This window comes from Mustela erminea, chromosome X (assembly GCF_009829155.1).
Source record: "Mustela erminea isolate mMusErm1 chromosome X, mMusErm1.Pri, whole genome shotgun sequence".
In the NCBI taxonomy this organism is placed as follows: domain Eukaryota; kingdom Metazoa; phylum Chordata; class Mammalia; order Carnivora; family Mustelidae; genus Mustela; species Mustela erminea.
In genome coordinates this window covers 17,002,405-17,027,808 of record NC_045635.1, presented here as the reverse complement: position 1 = coordinate 17,027,808, position 25,404 = coordinate 17,002,405, and the positions used below count along the sequence as shown (strand labels likewise).

Sequence of the window (25,404 nt, the reverse complement as noted above, 5' to 3'; positions counted from 1 at the left end):
CTTTTTTTCTTGTGGTTAACTTCCAGCTTCACAGTATTGTGGGCTGAAAAGGTGCTTGATATGATTTCAATCTCTTTGAACTTGTTGAGGCTTGTTTTGTGATCTAATGTGTAATCGATTCTGGAGAATATTCCATGTACACTTGAAAAGAACATGTAATCTGATTTTTTAGGATGGAATGTTCTGAATATATTTGTTATGTCTATCTCATTCAGTGTGTCATTCAAATCCATGTTTACTTGTGTATTTTCTGTTTAGATAATTTGTCCATTGATGTAAGTGGGGTACTAATGTCCACTACTATCATTGTGTTATTATCAACTAGTTCCTTTATTTTATTGTTTTTTATTAACATATAATGTATTATTTGTCTCAGAAGTACAAGTCTGTGATTCATCAGTCTTACACAATTCATAATACTCACCATAGCACATACCCTCCCTGATGCCCATCACCCAGCCACCCCATCCCTCCCACCCTCTCCCCTCCAGCAACCCTCAGTTTGTTTCTTGAGATTAAGAGTCTCTTATGGTTTGTCTCCCTCTCTGGTTTCATCTTGTTTCATTTTCCCCTCCCCTCCCCTATGATCCTCTGTCTTGTTCTTTAATTCCATAGATCAGAGAGATCATATATTTGTCTTTCTCTGATTGACTTATTTTGCTTAGCATAATACCCTCTAGGTACATCCACATCATTGCAAATGGCAAGATTTCATTTTTTTCCCTGATGGATGCATAATATTCAATTGCAGGTATATATATATATATATATATATATATACCTGCAATTGAATATTATGCATATATATGCATATATATACCGCATCTTCTTTATCCATTCATCCCTTGATGGACATCTAGGCTCTTTCCATAGTTCAGCTATTGTGGACATTACTTCTATAAGCATTGGGAGCACGTGTCCCATTGGATCACTACCTTTGTATCTTTAGTGTAAATACCCAGTAGTGCAATTGTTGGGTTGTAGGGTAGCTCTATTTTTGATTTTTTGAGAAATCTCCATACTGTTTTCCAGAGTGGCTGTACCACCTTACATTCCCACCAACAGCATACGAGGGATCCCTTTCTCTGCATCCTCGCCAACACCTGTCATTTCTTGAGTGGTTAATTTTAGCCATTCTGACCTGTGTGAGGTGTTATCTCACTATGGTTTTGATCTGTAATTTCCTGATGCCGAGTGATGTGGAGCACTTTTCATGTGTCTGTTGGCCATTTGGATGTCCTCTCTGCAGAAATGTCTGTTTATGTCTTCTGCCCATTTCCTGACTGGATTATTTGATCTTTGGGTGTTGAGTTTGGTAAGTTCTTTATAGATTTGAGGTATTAGTCCTTTATCTGATATGTCATTTGCAAATATCTTCTCCCATTCTGTCAGTTGTCTTTTGGTTTGGTTGACTGTTTCCTTTGCTGTGCAAAAGCTTTTGATCTTGATGAAGTCCCAATAGTTCATTTTTGCCGTTGCTTCCCTTGCCTTTGGTGATGTTTCTAGGAAGAAATTGCTGTGGCTGAGGTCAAAAACATTGCTGCCTGTGTTTTTCTCAAAGATTTTGATGGATTCCTTTCTCCAACTGAGGTCTTTCATCCATTCTATTTTTGTGTGTGGTGTAAGGAAATGTCCCAGTTTCATTCTTCTGCATGTGTATGTCCAATTTTCCTAAAACCATTTGTTGAAGAGACTGTCTTTTTTTACACTGGACATTCTTTCCTGCTTTGATGAAGATTAGTTAACCATGGAGTTGAGGGTCTATTTCTGGGTTCTATTTTGTTCCACTGATCTATGTGTCTGTTTTTGTGCCAGTACCATACTGTCTTGATGTTTACAACTTTGTAATAGAGCTTGGATTATGGAATTCTGATACTGCCAACTTTGGTTTTCTTTTTCAACATTCCTTTAGCTCTTAGGGGTCTTTTTAAGTTCCATACACATTTTAGGATTATTTGTTTCATTTCTTTGAAAAAAGTTGATGGTATTTTGATAGGGACTGCATTAAATGTGTAGATTGTTCTAGGTAGCATAGCCATTCTCACAATATTTTTCTTCTAATCCATGAGCATGGAATGTTTTTCCACTTCTTTGAGTCTTCCTCAATTTCCTTCATGAGTATTCTATAGTTTTCTGAGTACAGATTCTTTGCCTCTTTGGTTAGATTTCTTCTTAGGTATCTCATGGTTTTGGATGCAGTTGTAAGTGGGATTGACTCCTTAATTTCTCTTTGTTCTGTCTTGTTGTTAATCTATAGAAATGCTACTGATTTGGGGTGCCTGGGTGGCTCAGTGGTTTACAGCCTCTGCCTTTGGCTCAGGTCATGATCCCCGGGTCCTGGGATTGAGCCCCGCATTGGGCTCTCCGCTCAGCAGGGAGCCTACTTCCTCCAATCTCTCTCACTCTGCCTGCCTCTCTGCCTACTTGTCTGTCAAATAAATAAGTAAAATCTTTAAAAGAAAAGAAATGCTACTGATTTATGTACATTGGTTTTATATCCTGACAATTTACTGAATTCCTGAGCGAGTTATAGCAGTTTTGGAGAGGAGTCTTTTGGGTTTTCCACATGAAGTGTCATATCATTTGCAAATAGTGAGGGTTTGACTTATTCTTTGCTGATTCAGATGATTTTATTCCTTTTTGTTGTCTGATTGCTGAGGCTAGGACTTCTCTCTAGTACTATATTGAATAGAAGTCGTGATAGGGGACATCCCTGCCATATTCCTGACCTTAGGGGAAAAGCTCTCAGTTTTTCCCTATTGAAAAGGATATTCCCTGTGAGTTTTTCATTGATGGCTTTGATGATATTGAGGTATGTACCCTCTATCCCTCCACTTTGAAAAGTTTTGATCAAGAAAAGATGCTGTACTTTGTCAAATGCTTTTCCAGCATCTACTGAGAGTATCATATGGTTCCTGTTCTTTCTTTTATTAATGTATTCTGTCACATTGATTGATTTGAGGATGCTGAACCAACCTTGCAGCCCAGGAATAAATCCCACTTGGTTGTGGTGAATAATCCTTTTAATGTATTGTTGGATTCTATTGGCTAGTATTTTGGTGAGAATTTTCGCATCTGTGTTCCTCAAGGATATTGGTCTGTAATTATCCTTTTTGATGGGGTCTTTGTCTGGTTTTGGGATCAAGGTAATGCTGGCCTCATAAAATGAGTTTTGAAGTTTTCCTTCCATTTCTATTTTTGGAACAGTTTCAGAAGAATAGGTATTAATTCTTCTTTAAATGTTTGGTAGAATTCTCCTGGAAAGTCATCTGGCCCTGGGCTCCTGTTTGTTGGGAAATTTTTGATGAGTTCTTCAATCTCCTTACTGGTTATGGGTCTGTTCATGTTTTCTGTTTCTTCCTGGTTCAGTTTTGGTAGTTTAAACGTCTCTAGGAATGCATCCATTTCTTCCAGATTGTCCAATTTGCTGGCATAAAGTTGCTTATAATATGTTCTTCTAATTGTTTGTATTTCTTTGGTGTTGGTTGTGATTGCTCCTCTTTCATTCATGATTTTATTTATTTGGGTCCTTTTCCCTTTCTTTTTGCTAAGTCTGGCCAGGGGTTATCAATCTTATTAATTCTTTCAAAGAATGAGCTCCTACTTTTATTGATCTGTTCTACTGTTCTTCTGGTTTCTAATTCATTGATTTCTGCTCTGATCTTTATTATTTCTCTTCTACTGCTGGATTTAGGCTTTATTTGCTGTTCTTTCTCCAGCTCCTTTAGTTGTAAGGTTAGGCTGTGTGTTTGAGACCTTTCCTGTTTCTTGAGAAAGACTTGTATTGCTATATACTTTCCTCTTAGGACCACCTTTGTTGCATCCCAAAGATTTTGAACAGTTGTGTTTTCATGTTTATTTGTTTCCATGAATTTTTTAAATTCTTTAATTCCCTGGTTGACCCATTTATTCTTTAGTGGGATGCTATTTAGCCTCCATGTATTTGAGTTTTTTCTAACTTTCCTCTTGTGGTTGAGTTGTAGTTTCAAAGCATTGTGGTCTGGAAATATGCAGGGAATAATCCCAATCTTTTGGTACTGGTTGAGACCTGATTTGTGGCCCAGGATATGATCTATTATGGAGAATGTTCCATGTGCACTAGAGAAGAATGTGTATTCTGTTGCTTTGGGATGGAATGTTATGAATGTATCTTCCATGCCCATCTGGTCCAGTGTGTCATTTAAAGCCTTTATTTCCTTGTTGATCTTTTGCTTAAATGATCTGTCCATTTTAGTGAGGGGCATGTTAAAGTCCTCTACTACTACTGTATTATTGTTGATGTGTTTCTTTGATTTTATTATCTATTGGTTTATATAATTGGCTGATCCCATGTTAGGGGCATAGATATTTAAAATTATTAGATCTTCTTGTTGGACATTCCCGTTAAGTATGATATAATGTCCTTTCTCATCTCTTTTTATAGTCTTTGTTTTAAAATCTAATTTGTCTGATATAAGGATGGCCACCCCAGCTTTCTTTTGATGATCATTAACATGGTAAACTATTTTTCACCTCCTCCCTTTAAATCTGGAGGTGTCCTTGGGTCTACAATGAGCTTCATGCAGAAGGCATACTGGAGGGTCTTGTTTTTTTTTTTTTTTTTTTTTTATCCATTCTTATACCCTGTGTCTTTTGATTAGGGGCATTTAGCCCATTTACATTCAATGTAACTATTGAAAGATATGAATTTAGTGCCATTATATTGCCTCTAAGGTGACAGTTACTGTATATTTTCTTTATTCCTTTCTGGTCTGTGGTACTTTAAAGCTCTCTCTTTGCTTAGAGGACCCTTTTCAATAATTCCTGTAGGGCTGGTTTGGTGTTTGCAAATTCTTTTAGTTTCTGTTTTTCTCGGAAGCTTATTTATTTCTCCTATTTTCAGTGACAGCCTAGCTTAATATAGTATTCTTGGCTGCATATTTTTCTCATTTAATGCTCCAATCCTTTCTGGCCTGCCAGGTCTCTGTGGATAGGTCTTCAGCCAATGTAATAATATTTCTACTGTTGTAGGTTATATACCTCTTGTCCTGAGCTGCTTTTGGGATTTTCTCTTTGTCTCTGTAACTTTTAAGTTTTACTATTAGATGGTGGGGTGTTGACCTATTTTCATTGATTTTGAGAAGCTTTCTCTGTGCCTCCTGGAGTTTGATGTCTGTTTCCTTCCCCAAATTAGGGAAGTTCTCTGCTATAATTTGCTCCAATGTACCTTCTGCTCCTCTCTCTTCTTCTTTTGGGATCCCAATTATTCTAATATTGTTTGATCTTATGGTATCACTTATCTCTCGAATTGTCCCCTCATGATCTAGTAGTTGTTCATCTTTTTCTCAACTTCTTTGTTTTCCATTATTTGGTCTTCTATATCACTAATTTTCTCTTCTGCTTCATTTATCCTAGCAGTAAGAGCCTCCATTGTTTTATTGCACCTCAGTAACAGCTTTTTTAAAAATTTCAACTTCATTAGATTTTAGTTCTTTTATTTCTCCAGAAAGGGATTCTCTAGTATTTTCTATGCTATTTTCAAGCCCAGCTAGTATCTTTATAATTGTCATTCTGAACTCTAGTTCTGATATTTACTAATGTCTGTATTGATTAGGTCCCTAGCAGTTGGTACTGTTTTTCGTTCTTTTTTCTGAGGTGAGTTTTTTTCATTTTGCCATTTTGTTCAGAGAAGAACAGATGAATGAGAGAACAAAATACTAAAAGGGTAAAAACAACACCCAACCTGTGACCAGAGATTTCTATCTCTGGCACACGACCCTGTTTGGAGTCTCCAAACCCAGCAGATTCCTGCAACATGCTCCTGTACCACTCCTCCTGCGGGGAGGAAGGGGAGGCTTTCCAGATCTGCCATTTGTGGAGTCCCTGCTTGAAGAGCAGTGGGCCAACTTTGCCTCAGATCACAGTTTTTGGCAACCCCAAGCTGAGAGGCCACTTCTCAACTCCATCTTTGCAGATGGCTTCCCTGCTTTGATACCTGGGAATGCTGCCACACTCAGGCACCCCTGGTATTTCTGTGACCCTGAGGGTCCTGAGACCACACTTTTCCAGTGAGGATTCCACACTGCTTAGCCACTGGAATGAGGTCCCTCTGTGGAGCAGACTTCTAAAACTTCTGATTTTGTGCCCCACTAATCTGTCACTTTCTGGGAGCTGGCTGATAGGGGCTCTCTCCCCCACCTCCGTCCTACAGTCTATCTTCCCATAGATCACCTCAGATTCACTTCCCTGCATGTCTTACCTTCCAGAAAGTGGTCATGTTTCTGTTCATAGAATTACTGTTATTCTTCTCTCTGATCTCCTGCTGAATTTATAGGTGTTCAGAATGGTTTGATCACTATCTAGCAAATTCCTGGGACCAGCTGAAATTTAAGCCTCCTACTCTTCTGTCTTCTTGCTCCTCTCTTTCCTTTATATTTGTTATTGTTTTATATATGTCAATGCTCCCATTTGGGTTCATAAATAATTAAAATTTTTATATCTTTTTGTTGGATTGTTCCCTTTATGATTATATACTACTCTTCATTGTGTCTTTTTATAGCCTTCATTTTAAAGTCTAGTTTTCTGATACAAGTATCGCTACTCTGGCATTCTTTTGACATCTGTTTGCATGATAATTCTCTTTCCCCTCACTTTCAATCTGCAGATATCTCTAGGTCTAAAATGAGTCTCTTGGAGGTAGCATATAGACAGGTCTTGATATTTTATCCATTCTGATATCGTGTGTCTTTTGATTGGAGCATTTAGTCCATTTACATTTTAAAATAATTATTGATATATATCTATTTAGTACCATATTATTACTTGTTTTGTTGTGCCTGGAGATTTCCACTGATCCTTTCTTGTCTTTGTCATTTTGGGTCTCTTTTCCACTCAAAGAGTCTGCTCTAATATTTTTTGTAGAGCTGGCTCAGTGGTCATGAACTTCTTCAGTTTTTGTCTGGGAAACTCTAGCTCTCCTTCTTCTCTGAATGATAGATAGCCTTGCTGGATAGAGTATTCTTGACTGCAGGTTTTTGTTATTTTTTTAAAGATTTTATTTATTTATTTGACAGAGAGAGATCACAATTAGATGGAGAGGCAGGCAGAGAGTGAGAGAGAGGGAAGCAGGCTCCCCGCCAAGCAGAGAACCCGATGCGGGACTCGATCCCAGGACCCTGAGATCACGACCTGAGCCGAAGGCAGCGGCTTAACCCACTGAGCCACCCAGGCGCCCGACTGCAGGTTTTTCACATTCAGCACTTTGAATATGTCCTGCCATTGCCTTCTGGCATCCCATGTTTCTGCTGAGAAATCTCCACCTAGCCATAGGGGTCTTCCCTTTGTAAGTTAGGGACTTCTTCTATTTTGCTGCTTTTAAGACATTTTCTTTAACACTACATTTTGCAAATTTAAGTACAATGTCTTGGTGTTGGCTTTGTTTTTGTTGATTTTGATGACAGTTTTTTGTGACTTCTGGATATGGAAGTCCATTTTCCTTACCCAGCTGAAAACTTCAGCTATTCTATCTTCAGATAAGTTTTTTGTCCCCTTTTTCTTTCTTCTTCTTTTGGGACTCTCATAATATGAATGCTATTATGTTTGATATAGTCACTGATTTCCTAAGTATATTCTTGTGTTTCATAATCCTTCTCTTTTTTGTTCAGCATCATTACTTCCTATTATTTTGTCTTCTAGGTCACTAACGCATTCCTCTGCTTTTCCAGCCTGCTGTTTATTGCATCAAGCCTGTTTCCCATCTTGTTACTTGCATTCTTCATCTCTGATTCTTTTTTAACACTTTTAGCTCTGTGGTAAGGGTCTCACTGTTGTCTTCTACTCTTTTTTCAATCCCAGTGAGTATCCTTAGGATTGTTACTTTAAATTCTCCATCAGGCTTGTTACTTTTATAATTTTGCTTAGATATCTGGCCATGGCCTTATCTTCTTTTTTCAATTGGGGTAAATCACTCCATCTTAGCATTTCATCTAAGTCTCTGCTACTCTGTGTTAGAAAAGTCAGTTATGTCTCCTGCCCCTGAAAGTAATTACTTTATGAAGAAGAGGTCATAAAGTGCCCAGGGTCTGGCACTTCACAGAGTGTCTCTGGTGTGTGCTTCATGTGCTCTGCTGTTGTGTTCTGACTGGTCTATTCTTCAGGCCAGTCATCTGCAGAGGCTCTCCTTGCCTGCTGTAGACAGTGTTTTGTACCTGGTCTGAATATGGAGAGTTTTAAAAGTGTGCTCTGGCCTGCTTGTCAAATGAGACCTGACACTAGCTCCACCAGAACTGAGGCCCTGCAGGACTCTGGTCTGGAGATGTGGGTGGGTAGGAGTCTGTGCTGGTCTTCTGTGGGAGAGTCCTGCTGTGCTTGGACTGAGGCAAACCTGGTTGCCACGGGCAGTCCTGCCAGAGTGTGGTGGGTGGGGCTTGGCATAAACAGGTAGCCAGTGTTCCCGCTGAGAGGTGGGGGAGGGAAATGGCACTAGCTAGCTCCTTTCTTCCTAGGGAGAGAGATGTCTCTGTGAAAGCTGACTCTCAGGGATGCATTCTAAGTGAATAATTTCTCCCCTGTCAGCACCTGGCATTTTTCAAATTGCTAATTCAGGCTGTTTTTCCCCGGGTCATTTGCCTGTCTTCTCCTCAGGAGTAGTGCAGTGCCCTCAGGGCCCCATCCCAGCCAAGCCCACTGATCTTTAAAACTCTAGGCTTTAAGCCTGGTTGCAAAAACTCACAAATTCAATCTCTTGTTTTCTAAACCAATGGTTTTGGGGAAATGTTTAACTTATGTGTTCCCTTGTGTGTTCCTCTCTCTGTAGCCCTTCTCTGGGACCATGGCTCTCTTCCCTCTGCAACACCCTGATCTGTTTCTCCCCTAAACCATGACTTCACACTTCCTATCTTTTATGATGTGTCCTCTTCTGTCCCTGTAGTTGTGGAGCTTGGTCTGTGTCCTTTTTGGTCGATTTCTGGGGTATTTAGGATGACTAAATAGTTATCTAGGTGTGGTTGTGAGATGAGCCTTGGGTCCTCGTACTCTGCCACCATCTTCCTCTCCTACTTATTCCCTCAACTTTTAAAAAGTGCAGATTTATTCATTACAGTCTTGCTTTGTACTAGATATGCATGGGACAAATATGCATTACTACTGATTTGGAAAGAACTACATCAAGAAAATAAAAGTTTAGTCATGGCCTGTAGTTAGCTATTTTCTTTGTCTTATATGTTACCTATTTGTTTACATATATGTCTGCCAGGAACCTGTTGTGGCTACACTGATTCAACATAGCCACTGATTCAACATAGCCAATAAATAATTGGTGCTAAGTTCATGCTGTTCTTCTGTTTTAATTACATGCATGCAAAAGTACAAGAAACACATGAAGGATACACTTAACATTTTAGAAGATCAAGTTGGCTATATCCTCACTAGTGGTGAATTCTCTAAACACAACAAAATATTCAATATTGGCACCACATATTTTACAATGTCAATGCTATTTTATTCAGAGCTCTTAATTTGATTGCATCATGGAGCAGGTGTTTAGGTTTCATAATACTTTGCTTTATAAATGTGAGTGAGTCGTAAAAGGACTGCTTTAATGAATATTTTTGAGAAATGAATGATTTTGAGATGAATGAACCAAGCAATTATGTTGCAAAGAAACAAATCCTAGCAATTGCAGACATCTAAATTTTCATGCAAAATACCTATTATATGAAAAGTGCATGAAGAATGAAATGAAAACTATTCTTATCCTGTCATAAATGATTCACTTATACTTCTCGATAACCAGGTGTACTGTCAGAGCATAAATTAAGGGCTATACATTGATATTTATGTTTTACTATTTCCGTTAATATACTGTACTCTCTATTGAAGGACACTAAATGATAGCGTAACAGCAGGAAAAAGTTAACACACCTCCAAATCATGAACAGCTTACTTCTTTCTAGAATAACATGGTACAAACAATATAGTTGGTGCTTAAATACATATATGTTGAACAAGTTACTATACAAACCTTTTATTTTCATCAACTGCCATAACATTTATTCCCCATCAGGACTAACTTTAAAATAAAGCAGATGAAAATACTCCATAGCTTGAAAGAAACAGAGGAATTTGATAAACGTTCTGCATCTTCCTTATACTAGGAACAGAAACTGCAGAGTCAGAGGCAAGAGAAAAAAATTACAGTGCTCTGGGTAAAAGCAGAGAACTTCATTCAGTAAGATAACATTAATTTAATTTCCTCTATGTGCTAAGGACTCAGCAGGGAACCTAAAAAATCTGAGCAAAAAATTATAATGTGATACAAAACGTAAGTTGCCTTTCTTCCTATCACTTCCCACTCTGCACCAGCCAAATCAAAATTGTCATATCTCTCTGCACACTTCATATTCTTTCACAATTCTGTCTTTACACATGGTATTTCTTCTGCCTAGATAAGTTTTCCCCAACTTTCCGTCTGGTGAACATCTATTTATCCTGCAATTCCCAATGCAAATCCCACCTACACTTCCTGGATCCCCACAGTAGTGTTCATCATTTCCTTCTGAACTCTCCTGGGATCTCTTTAAATCTGTATAACCTTTTAATGACTATTATCTTCTTTACTGGACTGTATACATTTTAAGAGCACCGACTATGGGGCGCCTGGGTGGCTCAGTGGGTTAAAGCCTCTGACTTAGGCTCAGGTCATGATCCCAGGTTCCTGGGATCAAGCCCCTCATCAGGCTTTCTGCTCAGTGGGGAGCCGGCTTCCCCTCTCTTTCTGCCTGCCTCTCTGCCTACTTGTGATCTCTGTCTATCAAATAAGTAAATAAAATCTTAAAAAAAAAGGGCACTGACTGTGCCTTTTTCATCTCTGTAATTCCTGTGATATAGCTGTTTGAGCATGAACATATAATTGTTAAAAGAAATAAAAACAACAGACATAAGGAATAAAGCAAAAACCAGTAGAGATATTAAAGTTTTAAAGAGATAATAAACAATTCCCCATTCCCAACAACACACCTCCTGGTCTAGTCAACTCAGCTTGCTGATGAAGGATCTCACATCCTAATTTTATAATGGTATGTAGAAGTAAATCAGAATTCATTGCTCAGATATTCACTTGATATTCACTGGAAAATATTTATTGCATAAAATGGAAGATATCTTCACTTCTAACTTGCTGATGTATAGTCATTAGGAAGTGGTGGAAGGAAGATTTAATATTTGTCCTCTTTGGAGAATATGACCAATTTATTGCTGAATAAGCACAGAAAGAATGAATTTAATGTGTTTTTTCCCCCTAGAAAACGATGCAATACTATGGTGCTTAAACCCAGAACTGTGTAGGAATTAAAACTCAGCATATGAAGAGATGTACCACAGCTCTATGGTGAGAACACTGAAATGGTCTAGACATCTATCTCTCATGCCATCTTTCTAAGTAAGTTTAGGTCAGCAGAGATTTTTCATGGGCCAGACTCTGCCTGGAGGTTCAGACTATTTGTAGTTAGCACTGAAATCATCAATTTTATTTCCTTCTTCAAACTGACAGCTCGAAATCCAGCACATAAGTGGTTTATCTCTGAGGAGTCCTGCTTATGAAACATAGCATCCTGAATTTCAAACTCTGACACACCCAACTATGTACTGTTATAAAAGATGTGGCAAATAGGGGCACCTGGGTGGCTCGGTTGGTTAAGCATTCAACTCTTGATTTCATGTCAGGTCATGATCCATGATCACAGGGTTGTGAGACCAAGCCCCACATCAGGATATGTTCTGAGCATAGAGCCCACTTAAGATTCTCTCTCTTCCCCTGCCCCTCCCCACTCTCTCCCTCTCTTAAAAAAAAGAAAGATGTGGCAAGTAGAGGACTGCTAGATCATGCACTCATCTCCAAGCCACTTCTGTTGCACCTTCATGGCCACAATGACCCAGATTTGGAGACCAATAGACAAAAACAATGAGGTCTCCTACCTTATGTTGAGTACTATCTCTTATACCTGGCATGATTTCTGTGATCTGATTCTGATAAGGGATAGAGCACAAGTGTGTATTCTAGTCTAAGCTGATTTCTCTGATCTCAGGAGTAGGAAAATAAGAAGATCCCAAACTATCATATGAAAAACATCTCAAGACTCTTACAATACCACTTTCAAAAAGTATTCAGCATCCACTATTGCCCGGCATCTGTGCTACACACTAGGTATTTAGTAAGCGTCATGTCTTTTCCCACACAGCTTACAGTCTAGCAGAAGAAACAGACGTTAAACTGATAAATACACATATAAATATGTAATTAGAAAATGAGATGAAGGTTAAAAGAATAACAGTAAGGGACTAACCTCCACCAGTGGTGAGGGAATAATTAGAGAATGTTTTTTTGAAGAAATTACAATTAAGGTTAAGATTGACATGTGTAAATGGGAGGTAATAGTCAATCAATGTGGTTTCAGATTGTACTCTTCTTTAGAAAATGCTTTCAGTCAGGTCTATTTTTTATTTATTTTTTTAAGATTTTATTTATTCATTTGAGAGCAAGAGAGCACAAGCAGGGGGAGAGGCAGAGGGAGACGGAGGAGCAGACTCCCTGCTGAGCCGGTTGCCCAACGTGAGGTTTGATCCCTGGATACTGAGATCATGACCTGAGCAGAATGCGGACATTTAACCATCTAATGCATTTATTTAAAATAGGTTCCACACTCAACATAGGGCTTGACCTTGTGATCCTGAGGGCCAAAAGCCGCATCCTCTACCAAGTGATCCAGTCAGGTGCCACACAGTCAGGTTGTTTCTCCTTGCCTATCCTATTGGCTTTTTGTGAAATTTGGTATTATTGATGTTCCTTACTGGAAAAAAAAAAAAAAACACTCCCCCTTGCTTTTGTGACAATGCTTTTGAACTGTCTTCACATTTCTCCACCCACTCTGCAAGCCTCCTCTGTAGTCTCTTCTTCCTTCCCAGCCCCAGGGTGGAGCTGAGTCCCTCTCGGGGTGATCTCTCTCTATGGAGTCAATCCTTATACCCTGGAGACGCCCAAATCTCTATCTTCAGCTACTTCTCAAGCTCCAAATTCGTATGTTCAACTGTTTGACGAGTATCTCTTTCTGGATAACTCAGAGATGACTCAAATTCAATGAATCTGAAACTCAATTTATATTCCCACCTTAATCTATTCTTGCTACTATTGCCCACCTTCATTATTACAAAATTATCTGCACTATCTTTGCAGCTAGAAAACATGGAATCTTTCTCAACTTCTCCCTTTATCTCACCTCTCAGATTCATCAGATCTTCTCTATTCTTGTTCATCCTTAGTTTAAGCCCTGCTCATAGCCTAAGTAGATTATTTAAAACATTTCTGGAGCGCCTGGGTGACTCAGTTAAGCACCTGCCTTTGGCTCAGGTCATAATCCCAGAGTCCCAGGAATGAGCCCTGCATCAGGTTCCAAGCTCAGCAGAGAGTTTGCTTCTCCCTCTGACCCTCTCCCATCCAGTAGTGTCTCTCTCTCTCTCTCTCTCTCTCTCTGTCTCACTCTCTCTCTCAAATAAATAGATGAAATCTTTAAAAAAAATAAAACATTTCCTAACTATTCATCTGGTCTTTAGATTATACCCACTCCATTCCCTCCTTTTTACTACCATCAGTTACATTTTTAAAACAAGTATTTGATCATTCCTACATGGTTCTCCAATATCCACCCTAAAGTATAAATCTCTTATCATGATGTTTAGATACTTTATAGTCTGGGCCTATCGGGCCTTTTAAAGACTAATTTTCTGCCACTGTTTCCCATGTATTTTGTCGTCTAAAATAGCTAACCTTTGTTCAAACCCACCAGGCATCCTCTTTATTCTGTGTGCCTGTGTATGTGTTGTTTTATTTACATAGAATGCCCTTCCCTCTTGTTCTTCCAAACACATGCTCATCTTCCTCTAGTCTCCTTAAATATCACTTCTTTTGCAATATGAACCCATCTGTCATAGTTAAAGCTAGTTATTTTCTCTTCTGTGCCCCCATAATACTTAGTTCATACTTTTATTTTTGTACTTATAATACAGTATTGTGATAATTTGTGTGTCACTCCCTCCCCCATAGGCTTTTCAAGAGGGCAGGAAATACATCTTATATCTGACACACAAGTTCTCGTATATTCACTGACTCTTGAATTATATATAATTATTTACTAATTTCTTGTTAATTATCATCATCTTAATAGTTAACTACTTATTGAATACCTACTGTGTGTCAGGCACTGAATCAGGCACCACACAAATTCCATCTCATTTGCTTTTCACAATACCTACAAGAGCCAACTGCTACTATCTCCATTTTATATTGAAAAACCAAGGTGGGGCACCTGGGTGGCTCAGTCAGTTAAGTGTCTGACTCTTGATTTCAGCTCAGGTCATGATCTTAGGTTGTGAGTTTGAGCCCTGCATCAGGCTCCATGCTCAGTGGGGAGTTTGCTTCTTTCTCTCTCCTTCGGCCCCCTCCAAATAAATAAATCTTTTAAAAAAAGTAATAAAAAATAAATAAATAAACCAAGGTTATGATGAAATTACTTGCCCACAAGTGTCAGTAACTGACTGAGCCTAATTTAAATCACAGATTATTATAAGACTGCTGCTTTTTTATCTCACTGTAGCTCTAGCCCCCTTATAAATATCTATAAGAATTTAAAACCAATCAAATGTCATCTTACCTAACATGGAAAAAAATCTATGTTCCTTTTGTAATATTTAGTATATTATCAGAATCTTGCAGGATTATTTTGACACTGATTTCTCTTGTATGTCAACAAAAGTAACCTTATGCGATATTCAATTTTTATTGTATATATACATTTAGAACATTCAAATAATTTCATTAAGGATGATTTTTCTAAAATAAGATTTCTTAATATTTATGTTACTAAATCAAAAAATTTATTTTATTATTTTTTAAAGATTTTATTTATTTATTTGACAGACAGAGATCACAAGTAGGCAGAGAGGCAGGCAGAGAGAGAGCAGGAAGCAGGTTACCCACTGAGCAGAGAGCCTGTGTAGGACTCAATCCCAGGACCCTGAGATCATGACCTGAGCTGAAGGCAGAGGCTTTAACCCACTGAGCCACCCAGGTGCCCCATGATGGAACAGATTTTTATACCTACTAATAGCTCAAGAAGTGTTTGGTTCTCCATATCCTGGCAATAATCATCTTTGTCAGACATCTTAATTTTTGTTCATCTGGTAGGCATAAAATGCCATGTCATTGTACCCTTAATTAACATCCCCAGATTATTAATGGGATTACGGATATTGGTTAATTAATATTAATTAATATTAATGTCATTGGTTGAGTTATAAGCCTCTTTAAGTTTTAATTTGGCACCATGTAGTATACCAAATTTAATAAAGGAGGAAAATACCACTTCTAGTTAGAGGAGTTTTTCCTAATTGCATTTAAATTATTTTTAAAAAGAGAAGAAAAAGAAGGAAAAAAACTAAAAGAGGAAAATAATTTAAATGGAAATAATACAAGTTTCCTTTCCAATCACTTAATGTCCTTACCAGTGCACAGAGAAGGTCAACTGCTTCCAAGATCAATTCCTGATGGCCAATGCGGCTGACCCCCAGATCTTCTAGCTCCTGATGCGTAATACGAAGCAGCTGGTCACCACTGATCTTCTCCCTCTCGAAGTTCTTAATATACTGCTGCAAACAGTCATCAAGACCTGCAGAAGAAAAATATGGAAGACCAGAATTTTTAAAAAAAAAACAGTGGAACCAAACTAACAGAAAAAATAAAATAAAATAAGCATTAACTCCTACCAAGTCACAAGTTAAGTCTGTTCCAACTCTGAACTAGTTCAATCATCCACTTTTTCTCAACCCATATATGGATTGCAGGAGGCAAAAAACCACTTCATGATAGCCCTAGTTCTTAGATTCTTATTTGAATTTTCCTCAGCAATTATAGGAAATCTTTACCTCACTTCTCAAGCATTTCTCTTTGCTGGTTATTTCATAAAGTGTGCTAATAAGCAGGTTCTCTCCACTTCTAAACTTACCTACATCTCACTCCTTCTTTCTTCTTTAACCCCACTGCAGAGGGAGAGTTATCCTTCTTTCCTGTACAAGACTAATAGATCTTCCTGTGCTCTGGAATCCCACCTCATGCCAACCCTTAACACACTTCAACAATTAAAAAAATTAAACGCTCTCTTTATTTCAACCATTTCTTAGCCACTGACTCCTGTATCCAAACTTCTGCCAGCTTAAAAAAACAAAATAAACAAAAAATCTTTCCTTGATTTCTTAGATCGTGTATTCCCCCCCTAGTTTGTTACTCCCTTCAGAGCCAAGTTCCTTACCTTTTTATCCCACCTGCACTGTACTCCCTTATCCACTAACATTTAGATTTTACCCAAATTCGAAAGTGAAATCCAGAGTGGATACATTTTTCAGGTTTACTGAGGGCACTTTATAAGTGAACAGCCAAGCTACAGATGGGTCAGCTTCAACTACTTATGAAATAACCTGATACAAATGATGAACAAATGGTGAACTGAACTAACAAGATTACTTTTCTCCAGATTTTTAGGTAAGGAACACCAAGAAAATGAGGCAATTAACAAAAACTGAAAGATCTTAATCTTAAATCAGGCCATAAATATCTCTCATCCAGACTAAAACTGTTTTATGGGTTTCCTGCTGCGAGTCACTATCCCCTCCAGTTCATCTCTCCCAACATAAAAATTCTGATGTCATTTTTTATCTCAAAACTTTTCAGTTTCTTCATATTTATGACAGAATACAATCTGAACTCCTTTATATAGTGTTCAAGGCCCTTCCTGATCTGGACCTTGCCTTCCTATATGACTTATTCCAGACACACTCCACAATCTCCCATTCTGCACTACAGACCTCCTTTACAACAATGCCCACTTTGTATTTTATTTTGTTCCCATCTCTGTATGACCAATAAATAGCCTGAAAATTCGTTGAAGTTGAAGACCGTGTCTTCTGAATGAAAATCCAGGACTTAGCACAGTGACTAACACAGAGTAGGTCTCAATAAGTGTAAAATGAACAAATCAGACGTAATTTTATGTTATATCACCTGGTTGAGAAAATCAGGAACATTTTAGATAAGAGCTAAACCTAAAAATAAGAGTGGAGAGAAGGAACATTTGGTATGTGGCATTTTGAGGCACTCATGTCTTAACACATTGCAGAGTAAGAGAAGACAGAATGCTATTATTTTGAGTTCATTTTTCTTATGATTCTTCTATGTAAAGGAATGATAAAGGATCTCTTAGAGCACCAGCACCACCAGCATCATTAGTAAGGTTACAGACCAAGTCACATAAAATGTGGCAGAGGAGAAATAAGGGAGAGATCACATAATTGCTGCCTAATTTAACTATCAATATGTATTACCCCATCATATAGGAAGTATCTTGGCTCCTGTATTTAAAATTTAAAATGGCAAATACACAGCTAGGATATTATAATACAATGATAATAATGTCACTTTGTGTCAATTTGCATATTTATGAACTATAAGGTGCTTTTATATACAATTTTTTCTTACCTGAATTATAAATAATAAATGACCTTATTTTGTTATTTTGACTGAAAGGTCAAAATCAACATCTCAAATCTGTGTATGGAGAAAATATCGTCCAAAAAGCCATCTACAAAAATCACAAAAATGAATACATCATACAATTGGCCTAAAGGCCCAAACTTCATGATTCTGGGATCTATACAGCATACATGTAACAATTAAAACCTCCTCACTCACTCATATACTATTTTATTTAAAGAAGAACTGTCCCATTTTCAAGAATGAGAAGTTCTTTGGTGATTATGACTAGTCTTCAACACTGTAACATTTACTCAATAGATAAAATGGGAACAAATATATACCAGATTTTAAAAGTGGTTATGTACCTCTTTTTAAAAAAGCTTTAATGTGGCATAAAATATTTCTTTACTTTCCACCAAATTTTACCCTAAGTTGACCAATATTCTAAATAATTATAAGTAAATTTTATAAGCTCCACTTACAAATTGCTGTTATTCTCAAGAAAACATACAGAAAATAAATTTTGATCCATACTCTAAAAACCACACAAGTGTACCATGAAGAAAATTGTGCACTTTTGTCAAATGAAACATTAAACTATACGAATTTTTTGTCTTAAAAAACCACGCCTTAAAACAATTAAGAAGAAGGCTTGAAATGACATGTGTCTCTGACTTTTTCAAAGTGAATTACACTGCTTTCCACCAACTGCACGGAAGAGGAATTAACATAATAATGGATCTAGAAAGATGTTCCAAAAATAATGATGGATTATAAAATGATGACAAGATATCTCCTAAGGATGCACAAATTTCCAGTAAATCAACAATATCACAAAAGAAAGAGTAAAATAAATTAAACTACTATATGTGGAAGTAGATATGAAAGATGTAAACTATTATATTCAATGTTTGAAATCTCTTTTTTTTTAAAAAAGATTTTATTTATTTGAGAAAGAGATTGAGAGAGCATGCATGAGCGGGGAGGGTTAGAGGGGGAAGGAGAAAGAATCTGAAGCAGACCCTGCACTGAGTGCGGAGCTCAGTGCAGAGCTCAGTGCAGAGCTGGATCCCAGACTGGAAGAACATGACCTGAGCCAAAACCAAGTGTCAAATGCTTAACCGACTGAGCCACCCAGGCACCCTAATGTTCAAAATCTTAAAAACCAACTTAAAATGGTATTAAGAAGATGACTCTGTCCTTACTCCAGGAAACTTTACTTTATACACCATTCTATACATAATACATGTGCTCTTATCTATAAACAGAACACTCTGATATTTAAAGCAAAATATAAAAATGTAAATTCATTTGTTAGATTTCTGTTGCCACTATTTACTGTGAAGAACAAAGACCAACATATGAAGTTTTGTGAGGACCTCTGTCCCTTCTGCAAAATAAGGTCAGGAGATTAAAAATGAACACATATTAATTCAATATCTGTTTGCTGGAGTCAAATACAGGAATGATAACCTGAGGCAGAAGGTCTTAATTTTAATGCAGTTTTCATTCCCCTTATTTCACTGACACTGCTTTTTTTCCAATGACCAAAATCACACCAGACTCAACTGCCTCATTTACAATCTCATTCTCCCTAAGCAAGTTATTTCTCTATTTCTGCCGCCATTTTTCTAGTCTCAGAACCATCTTAGATGATTCCCCAATTTAATCTCTTATCTTGTCAGTTAGTAAAGAACATAATTTCTTCATTCAAAATAGCTGCTGCTCTGTCCTTTCATTCCCGATCTCATTGTCACCAGCTTACTCATGCTGTACAGCCTGCCCTGATGCCCATCTGCTCCCCCTGGCATCAGTCTGCCTAGTCTATCACTGTCAGATCTCTAAGAACACTCTTTGATCAAGCCATTTCCCAATTCAAAAAATGTCAGAGTCTTCCTGCCAAAAGGTTAAAATTCAAAAATCTTTTTTCTTATTTTTAAGACTTTTTTGGGGGAAGGAGTCTTGGATGTTATTATCAATTAGCATTTGTGTATTAATTGCAACAACTACTATAGACAATAAAAGCATTTTCTACATTACAAACAGCCAGAAAGCTTATGTAACCATGCTTTTCTTCTATGCACAGGATGATACATAACGACAAATGATCTAGCAAAAGATAATTCCTATTTAAGATCTCGGGATATTTCCTAAACTATCTGAAAAGGATGAAATTACATGCTAAAACATTTTGGCACTAAATGACTGTACTGTATTCTAATTATTGGAAAACTGGCTAACCTATGTAAATATACAAGATACCTAACATACACAGAATATTTAATAAAATAAATTCCTGAAATATTCTAGAAAAAATGAGATTTTGATCTAGAACCTAAGTAGTTAAAAATTTCTTTAACAATTTCCATATAGTTCTCGGATGACATAGCCTGATAATTTCTTGCTTTAATTCACAGATGAGCTGCCTATCACCCTTACTTAGTAAGTATAAGTATATTTACTCTTTGCTGTGCTTTTGATTATATTCCAGTTTATATTTTGTTCAACCAAAAAAAAAAAAAAAAGGAAAAGTTTTCTTCAAAAACACCTATGCCACTAGAAAATTCTAAATACCAACAACAAAAAAGGCAGTATGTGTTTTAACAACTGAAAATCAATGTGAACAAGAACAACCAACTGTGGGGCATGGCATGAAATACTACTCAGCAATAAAAAGGGAACTATTGATATATACAACATGGATGGATCCCAAAGGTATAATGCTGTGTGCAATTGGCAACTCTGAAATAAGTTATTGAATGATTCCATTTATACTACATACTGAAAAAGGCAAAACTATAGCAACAGAAAACAGATCAGTAGTTGCCAGGGATTGGGAATATGAAGAGACTAAGCAATAGGAGGGCGTTTTTTGGGGGTGATCACACTGTTTTGTATCATGACTGTGGTGTGCTGGTGGTGTAATTCTATACATCTGTTAAAATGCTTACAACTCTAACACCAAAAGACTCAATTTTATTCCATTAATTAAATTTTTTTTCAGTTACAAATGAATTTGAGGCAACAAACATTTGGAAAATACTATTAAACTCCAAGTTTCATTGTAAAATTTTCCTTCTGATGTTTTCTCATGGTGTTTGATATAAAAGACCCAGACCAGGGAATAATGTTTCCAGCATTCCATTCAGCATCTATTTATTAAGCACCTACTAAGTTTGGGGCAGTGTACACCAATGCATTAAACTACCTTTGAAAAGACTTCTTTCCTCTGCTGATTGGCCGAGCTGAAAGGCTATAGGCAGAATTCTCCCTAAGAAGCTGTATAGAATACATGGTGTGTGGGGCACCTGGGTGGCTCAGTGGGTTAAGCCTCTGCCTTTGGCTCAGGTCATGATCCCAGAGTCCTGGGATCAAGCCCCACATCGGGCTTTCTGCTCAGTGGGAAACCAGCTTCTCCTTCTCTCTCTGCCTGCCTCTCTGCCTACTTGAGATTTCTCTCTGTCAAATAGATAAATAAAATCTTAAAAAAAAAAAAAAAAGAATACATGGTGTGTAGACTGATGCATTGGAAAACCAATCACAGATGCCTGTGGTCTCTGGAAGACTTCTGAGAAGCCCAATCCTCACTACACTGATTGTCACCATTTCTACTCTTCTCAGACCCACTTTGTTTCTCTAACAATTTAATTTTTTCTTTAAGAGACTAAAAAAAGTCTTGACTGGGTAATAGTATGCAATTGTTCCATTTTGAAAAATAATTCAGCTTCCTTACAATCTGTTTCTAGTTCTTCATTTTAAACCAGAATAGATTTTTTAAATGCCAGACAATTTCGAAATGAATTTCCAAGAAATATCTGGTTTAAAACTCTCTGCTCTACAATATGACTGAAAGAAAGAAAAAGTAAAGAAAACTTAATCAGCAGTGAAACCAGGAGACAGTGCCAACTACCTAAAAGATTCAAGATTTAATGTTAAAAAAAAAAGGTATTAGAAGAAATCTAGGTTCTGCATCAAACCAGAGCCAGAAACAGTAAAGAAAAAGACAGATGTATGATTTGACTACATGAAAATTCCCAAGTTTTTGTTATGACATATAAAATCAGAATAATCACAAAAAAGTCCTTAAAAACATATTCAGTGATAACACTACATCAAGGCCAACAACAAAAGAGGACAAAGTAATCCATGGACATAAGATCAAGTTGCTTAAAACTGCTCAGTTTTAAAATAGTGATATATGGTAATCTGAGATAGCAACCTTAAAATGCACATCACACAAAACAATGTTTGAATGATTTTATAATTTTTAATTTTGTATCCAGAATTTGGTAGAGTGGCTGGACAAGCAGTTGTTCTCAAAGTGATTTTTAGGAAAGCTTATAAGCTTTTTTTTTTCAAAAAGACTTTTATTTATTTATTTGAGAAAGAGAGACACAGAGAGAGAGAGAGAGAGAGAGCGAGCGCATGAGGGAGGGGAGAGGCAGAGGGAGAAGCAGACTCCCCGCAGAGTGTGGAGCGTGACGTGGGCTCAATCCCAGGACCCTGAGGTCAAGACCTGAGCCAAAGGCAGACAGTTAACTGACAGTCATCCAGCTGCCCCACTTACAAGCTTTTTAAATGTTCTTTAATAAACAGGAAATAAAAATTCAAAATATTATGCAATTATTCTGCATTTCCATCTTTTAATTTTTAAAAACAAAGTCTAAAATGATTTTAATAACATGTTCAGTAAACAAAGACTGACCGGTTTTATCATGAAGCTTAAAGCCATTATATACTTAAGAATTCAGGGGCGCCTGGGTGGCTCAGTTGGTTGAGCAACTGCCTTCGGCTCAGGTCATGATCCCGGACTTCCAGGATCAAGTCCCGCATCGGGCTCCCAGCTCCTTGGGGAGTCTGCTTCTCCCTCTGACCTTCTCTCTCATGCTCTCTCTCACTCATTCTCCCTCAAATAAATAAATAAAATCTTTAAAAAAAAAAAGAATTCATATACAACAGTTTCCAAAGATAACATATTCTCCCTCAAGTTAACAGTCCATTTCACATAGTTTTAAGTAACATTGAAGCTATTTCTTTGCAAGTCTTTACAGTCTTTGCTAAGAATATTTTATTAACAGAAAAATGACTTTAATAAGAATCACAGGTACACCAAGCAAAAGGAATTAGTTGCAAACCTAGAGATTAGGGATGTCTGACATTTTACAACTTAATAGATAATAATTTTTTTACTTTTTGTTATGTTTAAGTAAGCTTAAGGCCATTTAAGCCTTCCATCTTTCATTCCAGCATTCAAGAACCTCCAACTTCAGGCCCCAAACTACTTTTCTGACATTCTCTCTTACACATTCATGCATCCTATGTTGCAGCCGAATTGAACAACTCAACTATTTCCTTAATGTGATAGTTCCTATTACCCAGAATAATATTTACATATTCTACATATCTTGTTGTTGAAATCCTGTTAGGTCTTGATCATTAAATCAGACAGATCTCTCTACTCTTTATATCTATGGATTTTACACTTACGGTACATATTACTCATGCTGTTTTGTTATAATATTTGTATTTGTGCCTTATTCTCCCAACAGACTAGAGAATCCTGAAGGGTGACATCACTGACCCCTTCATACAGCACTGAGCACAGAGAGCATCTGACATAATCAGTCAGTCCTTCATTTAATCAATATTTACTGAGGTGATTGCTAATGTGGTAAGCACTGGGAATCAACTGCTGAGCAAAGACTGACATGCCCTTGACTTTATGGAATTTGTATAATACTGAAGATGACCACTAATTGTTAATAACTTAATTGACAAAACAGATGTATAAATACAGGCCATGATAACTATTATGAAGGAAAAAAATATGCTGTGCTGTGAGGAAAAAAAAAAAGAAGAAGACTTAACCCTATGCTGAGATGACAAATCAGGAATGGAAGACTTACTTGAGGAATCGATGACTACATTATGATTCGTAAGCTTAGAAATTGTTAGCTAAGCAAAAGGGAGGCATAGACAATGCAGGCAAAAGTAACACCATATGCAGAGACCCTGTGCTACAAAAAGGAACACCGTATACTGGAACAACTGAAAGAACTCTGTGTGACTGAAATACAGAAATAAAAGAATGGAACAGTATAGGGTTAGAGTGATGGGCCAGGCACAAGATGATGCAGTGTGACTCAACAGCAATGAGAAGGTATCAAAGGATTTGAAAGCGGCAGCATTAAAATGCGTCTTGTAAACATTACTCCAGCTGTAGTATATAGGAAATGAATTGGAAGCTGCCAAGAGATGCAGGTTGGGTGACATTTGAAATAATGTAATTATCAAATGCTAGTAGTCTGTCCAAGGATGATGGTAGGAAAAGAAGAGAACACTAGAATGAAGATAAAACATGCAGGAGTTGATGCTGGATTAGATGAGATGGAGGGGGGACCATGGGAAAGATGATGCCTATATTGCTGGATTACAGAAATGAATTAATAGTGCCATTATTCACAGACAATGGAAACACTGCAGAGGCAGGTTAGGGTAGCTGGCTCTCTTCTGGACATAGTGAGATTACAGTTCCTTTGAGACAGGCAGGTAGAAATGCTGAGTTAGTCAAAAATAAAGATCTGCTCTGGAGAAAGTCACTGGCATCTAGGTAGACAATTGAAGCCATGAGTGTTATTGAGACTAAATAGGGAAAAGGAGTAGAGCAAAAAGAGAATTTAGAACAGAACTTTAAGAAACCCCAAAAAGGAACGGTTTGTTATAGGCAAACCCACAAACAAAACTAAGGAAGTGCAGCCAAAGAATAAAAAAAAAAAATGAAGAAAGTGTGGTGTGATGGAAGCCAATGGAAGAAAATGTTTCAAGACTAACAGTAAAGGACTGTGGTAAAAAATAAAATAAAATTAAATTAAATTAAAAATAAACAAAACAAACAAACAAAAAAACCCAAAAACCAAACCAAACCCAAACCCAAACCAAAACAAAATATCCCAATTCATGGGTCTGATTACTAGAGTTCAAAGGCTACTCTGAATTTGACAATTAGGAGATTATCAGTGACTTTAACCAGAGAATATTATAATGAAAGAAATAGAAGTTAGACAGAACATAAGAGTTGATGGGTAAGAAACTACGTAGAAGGCTTTACATGTGGAATATTTTTTAGGAGGTGAGGACTGGAGAGTGGGCAGGGAAGTGTCATGCCAGGTCAAAGTGACTATTCTTATACCAATTTCAGAGATGAAGGAACAAAATCTTTGTGAAATTAAGTAGCTTCCTAAATCCACACAGTAAGTAACTGACTGGCAGAGCAAGGATTAAAACCTAGTCCCAGAGGATTCTGAAGTTCAGTCTATTTTGACTATATCAGACTATTTTAAGACTGAAAAAATATATCTTCACAATAAAGCAGATTTATATGCTTACAAACAACTAAATGAAGCTTGGCTGGAACATACAGTTATTAAAATGAAGAAGGGATAATGTAGAACAGTGGCTAATAAAATCATGCTCTTACAGACCTACATGAAAGAAATTATTTAAAACTACCAAGGACTGGGCGTGCCTGGGTGGCTCAATCGGTTAAGCATCTCACTCTTGATTTTGGCTCAGCTCATGATCTCAGGGTCGTGAGACTGAGCTTCACATCAGGCTCATGCTGGGCATGATACCTGCTTGAGATTCTCTCAGTCCCTCTCCCTCTGTCCTTCCCCCACTTAAAAAAAAAAAAAACTACCGAGGACCAAATTCTATGCGAATATACCCTGATGAATTGAACAGTGTACAGTACCCAGTTGACATCTGTTTTGAGGCTGCATTAAAATGAATGAAAGGGGGCGCCTGGGTGGCTCAGTGGGTTAAGCCGCTGCCTTCGGCTCAGGTCGTGATCT

At 37.3% G+C, this 25,404-nt stretch overlaps 1 protein-coding gene across 5 annotated transcripts in view; it reads right to left on the bottom strand.

The window, feature by feature from the left end:
- CNKSR2 (connector enhancer of kinase suppressor of Ras 2) overlaps positions 1-25,404 on the bottom strand; it is a 281,217-nt gene that overhangs the window by 213,587 nt on the left and 42,226 nt on the right. For all 5 annotated transcript variants that reach the window (XM_032330646.1, XM_032330643.1, XM_032330644.1 and 2 more), the window contains exon 2: positions 15,532-15,695. In XM_032330646.1, coding sequence (XP_032186537.1) covers positions 15,532-15,695 — 164 coding nt within the window. The remainder of the gene's footprint in view (positions 1-15,531; positions 15,696-25,404) is intronic.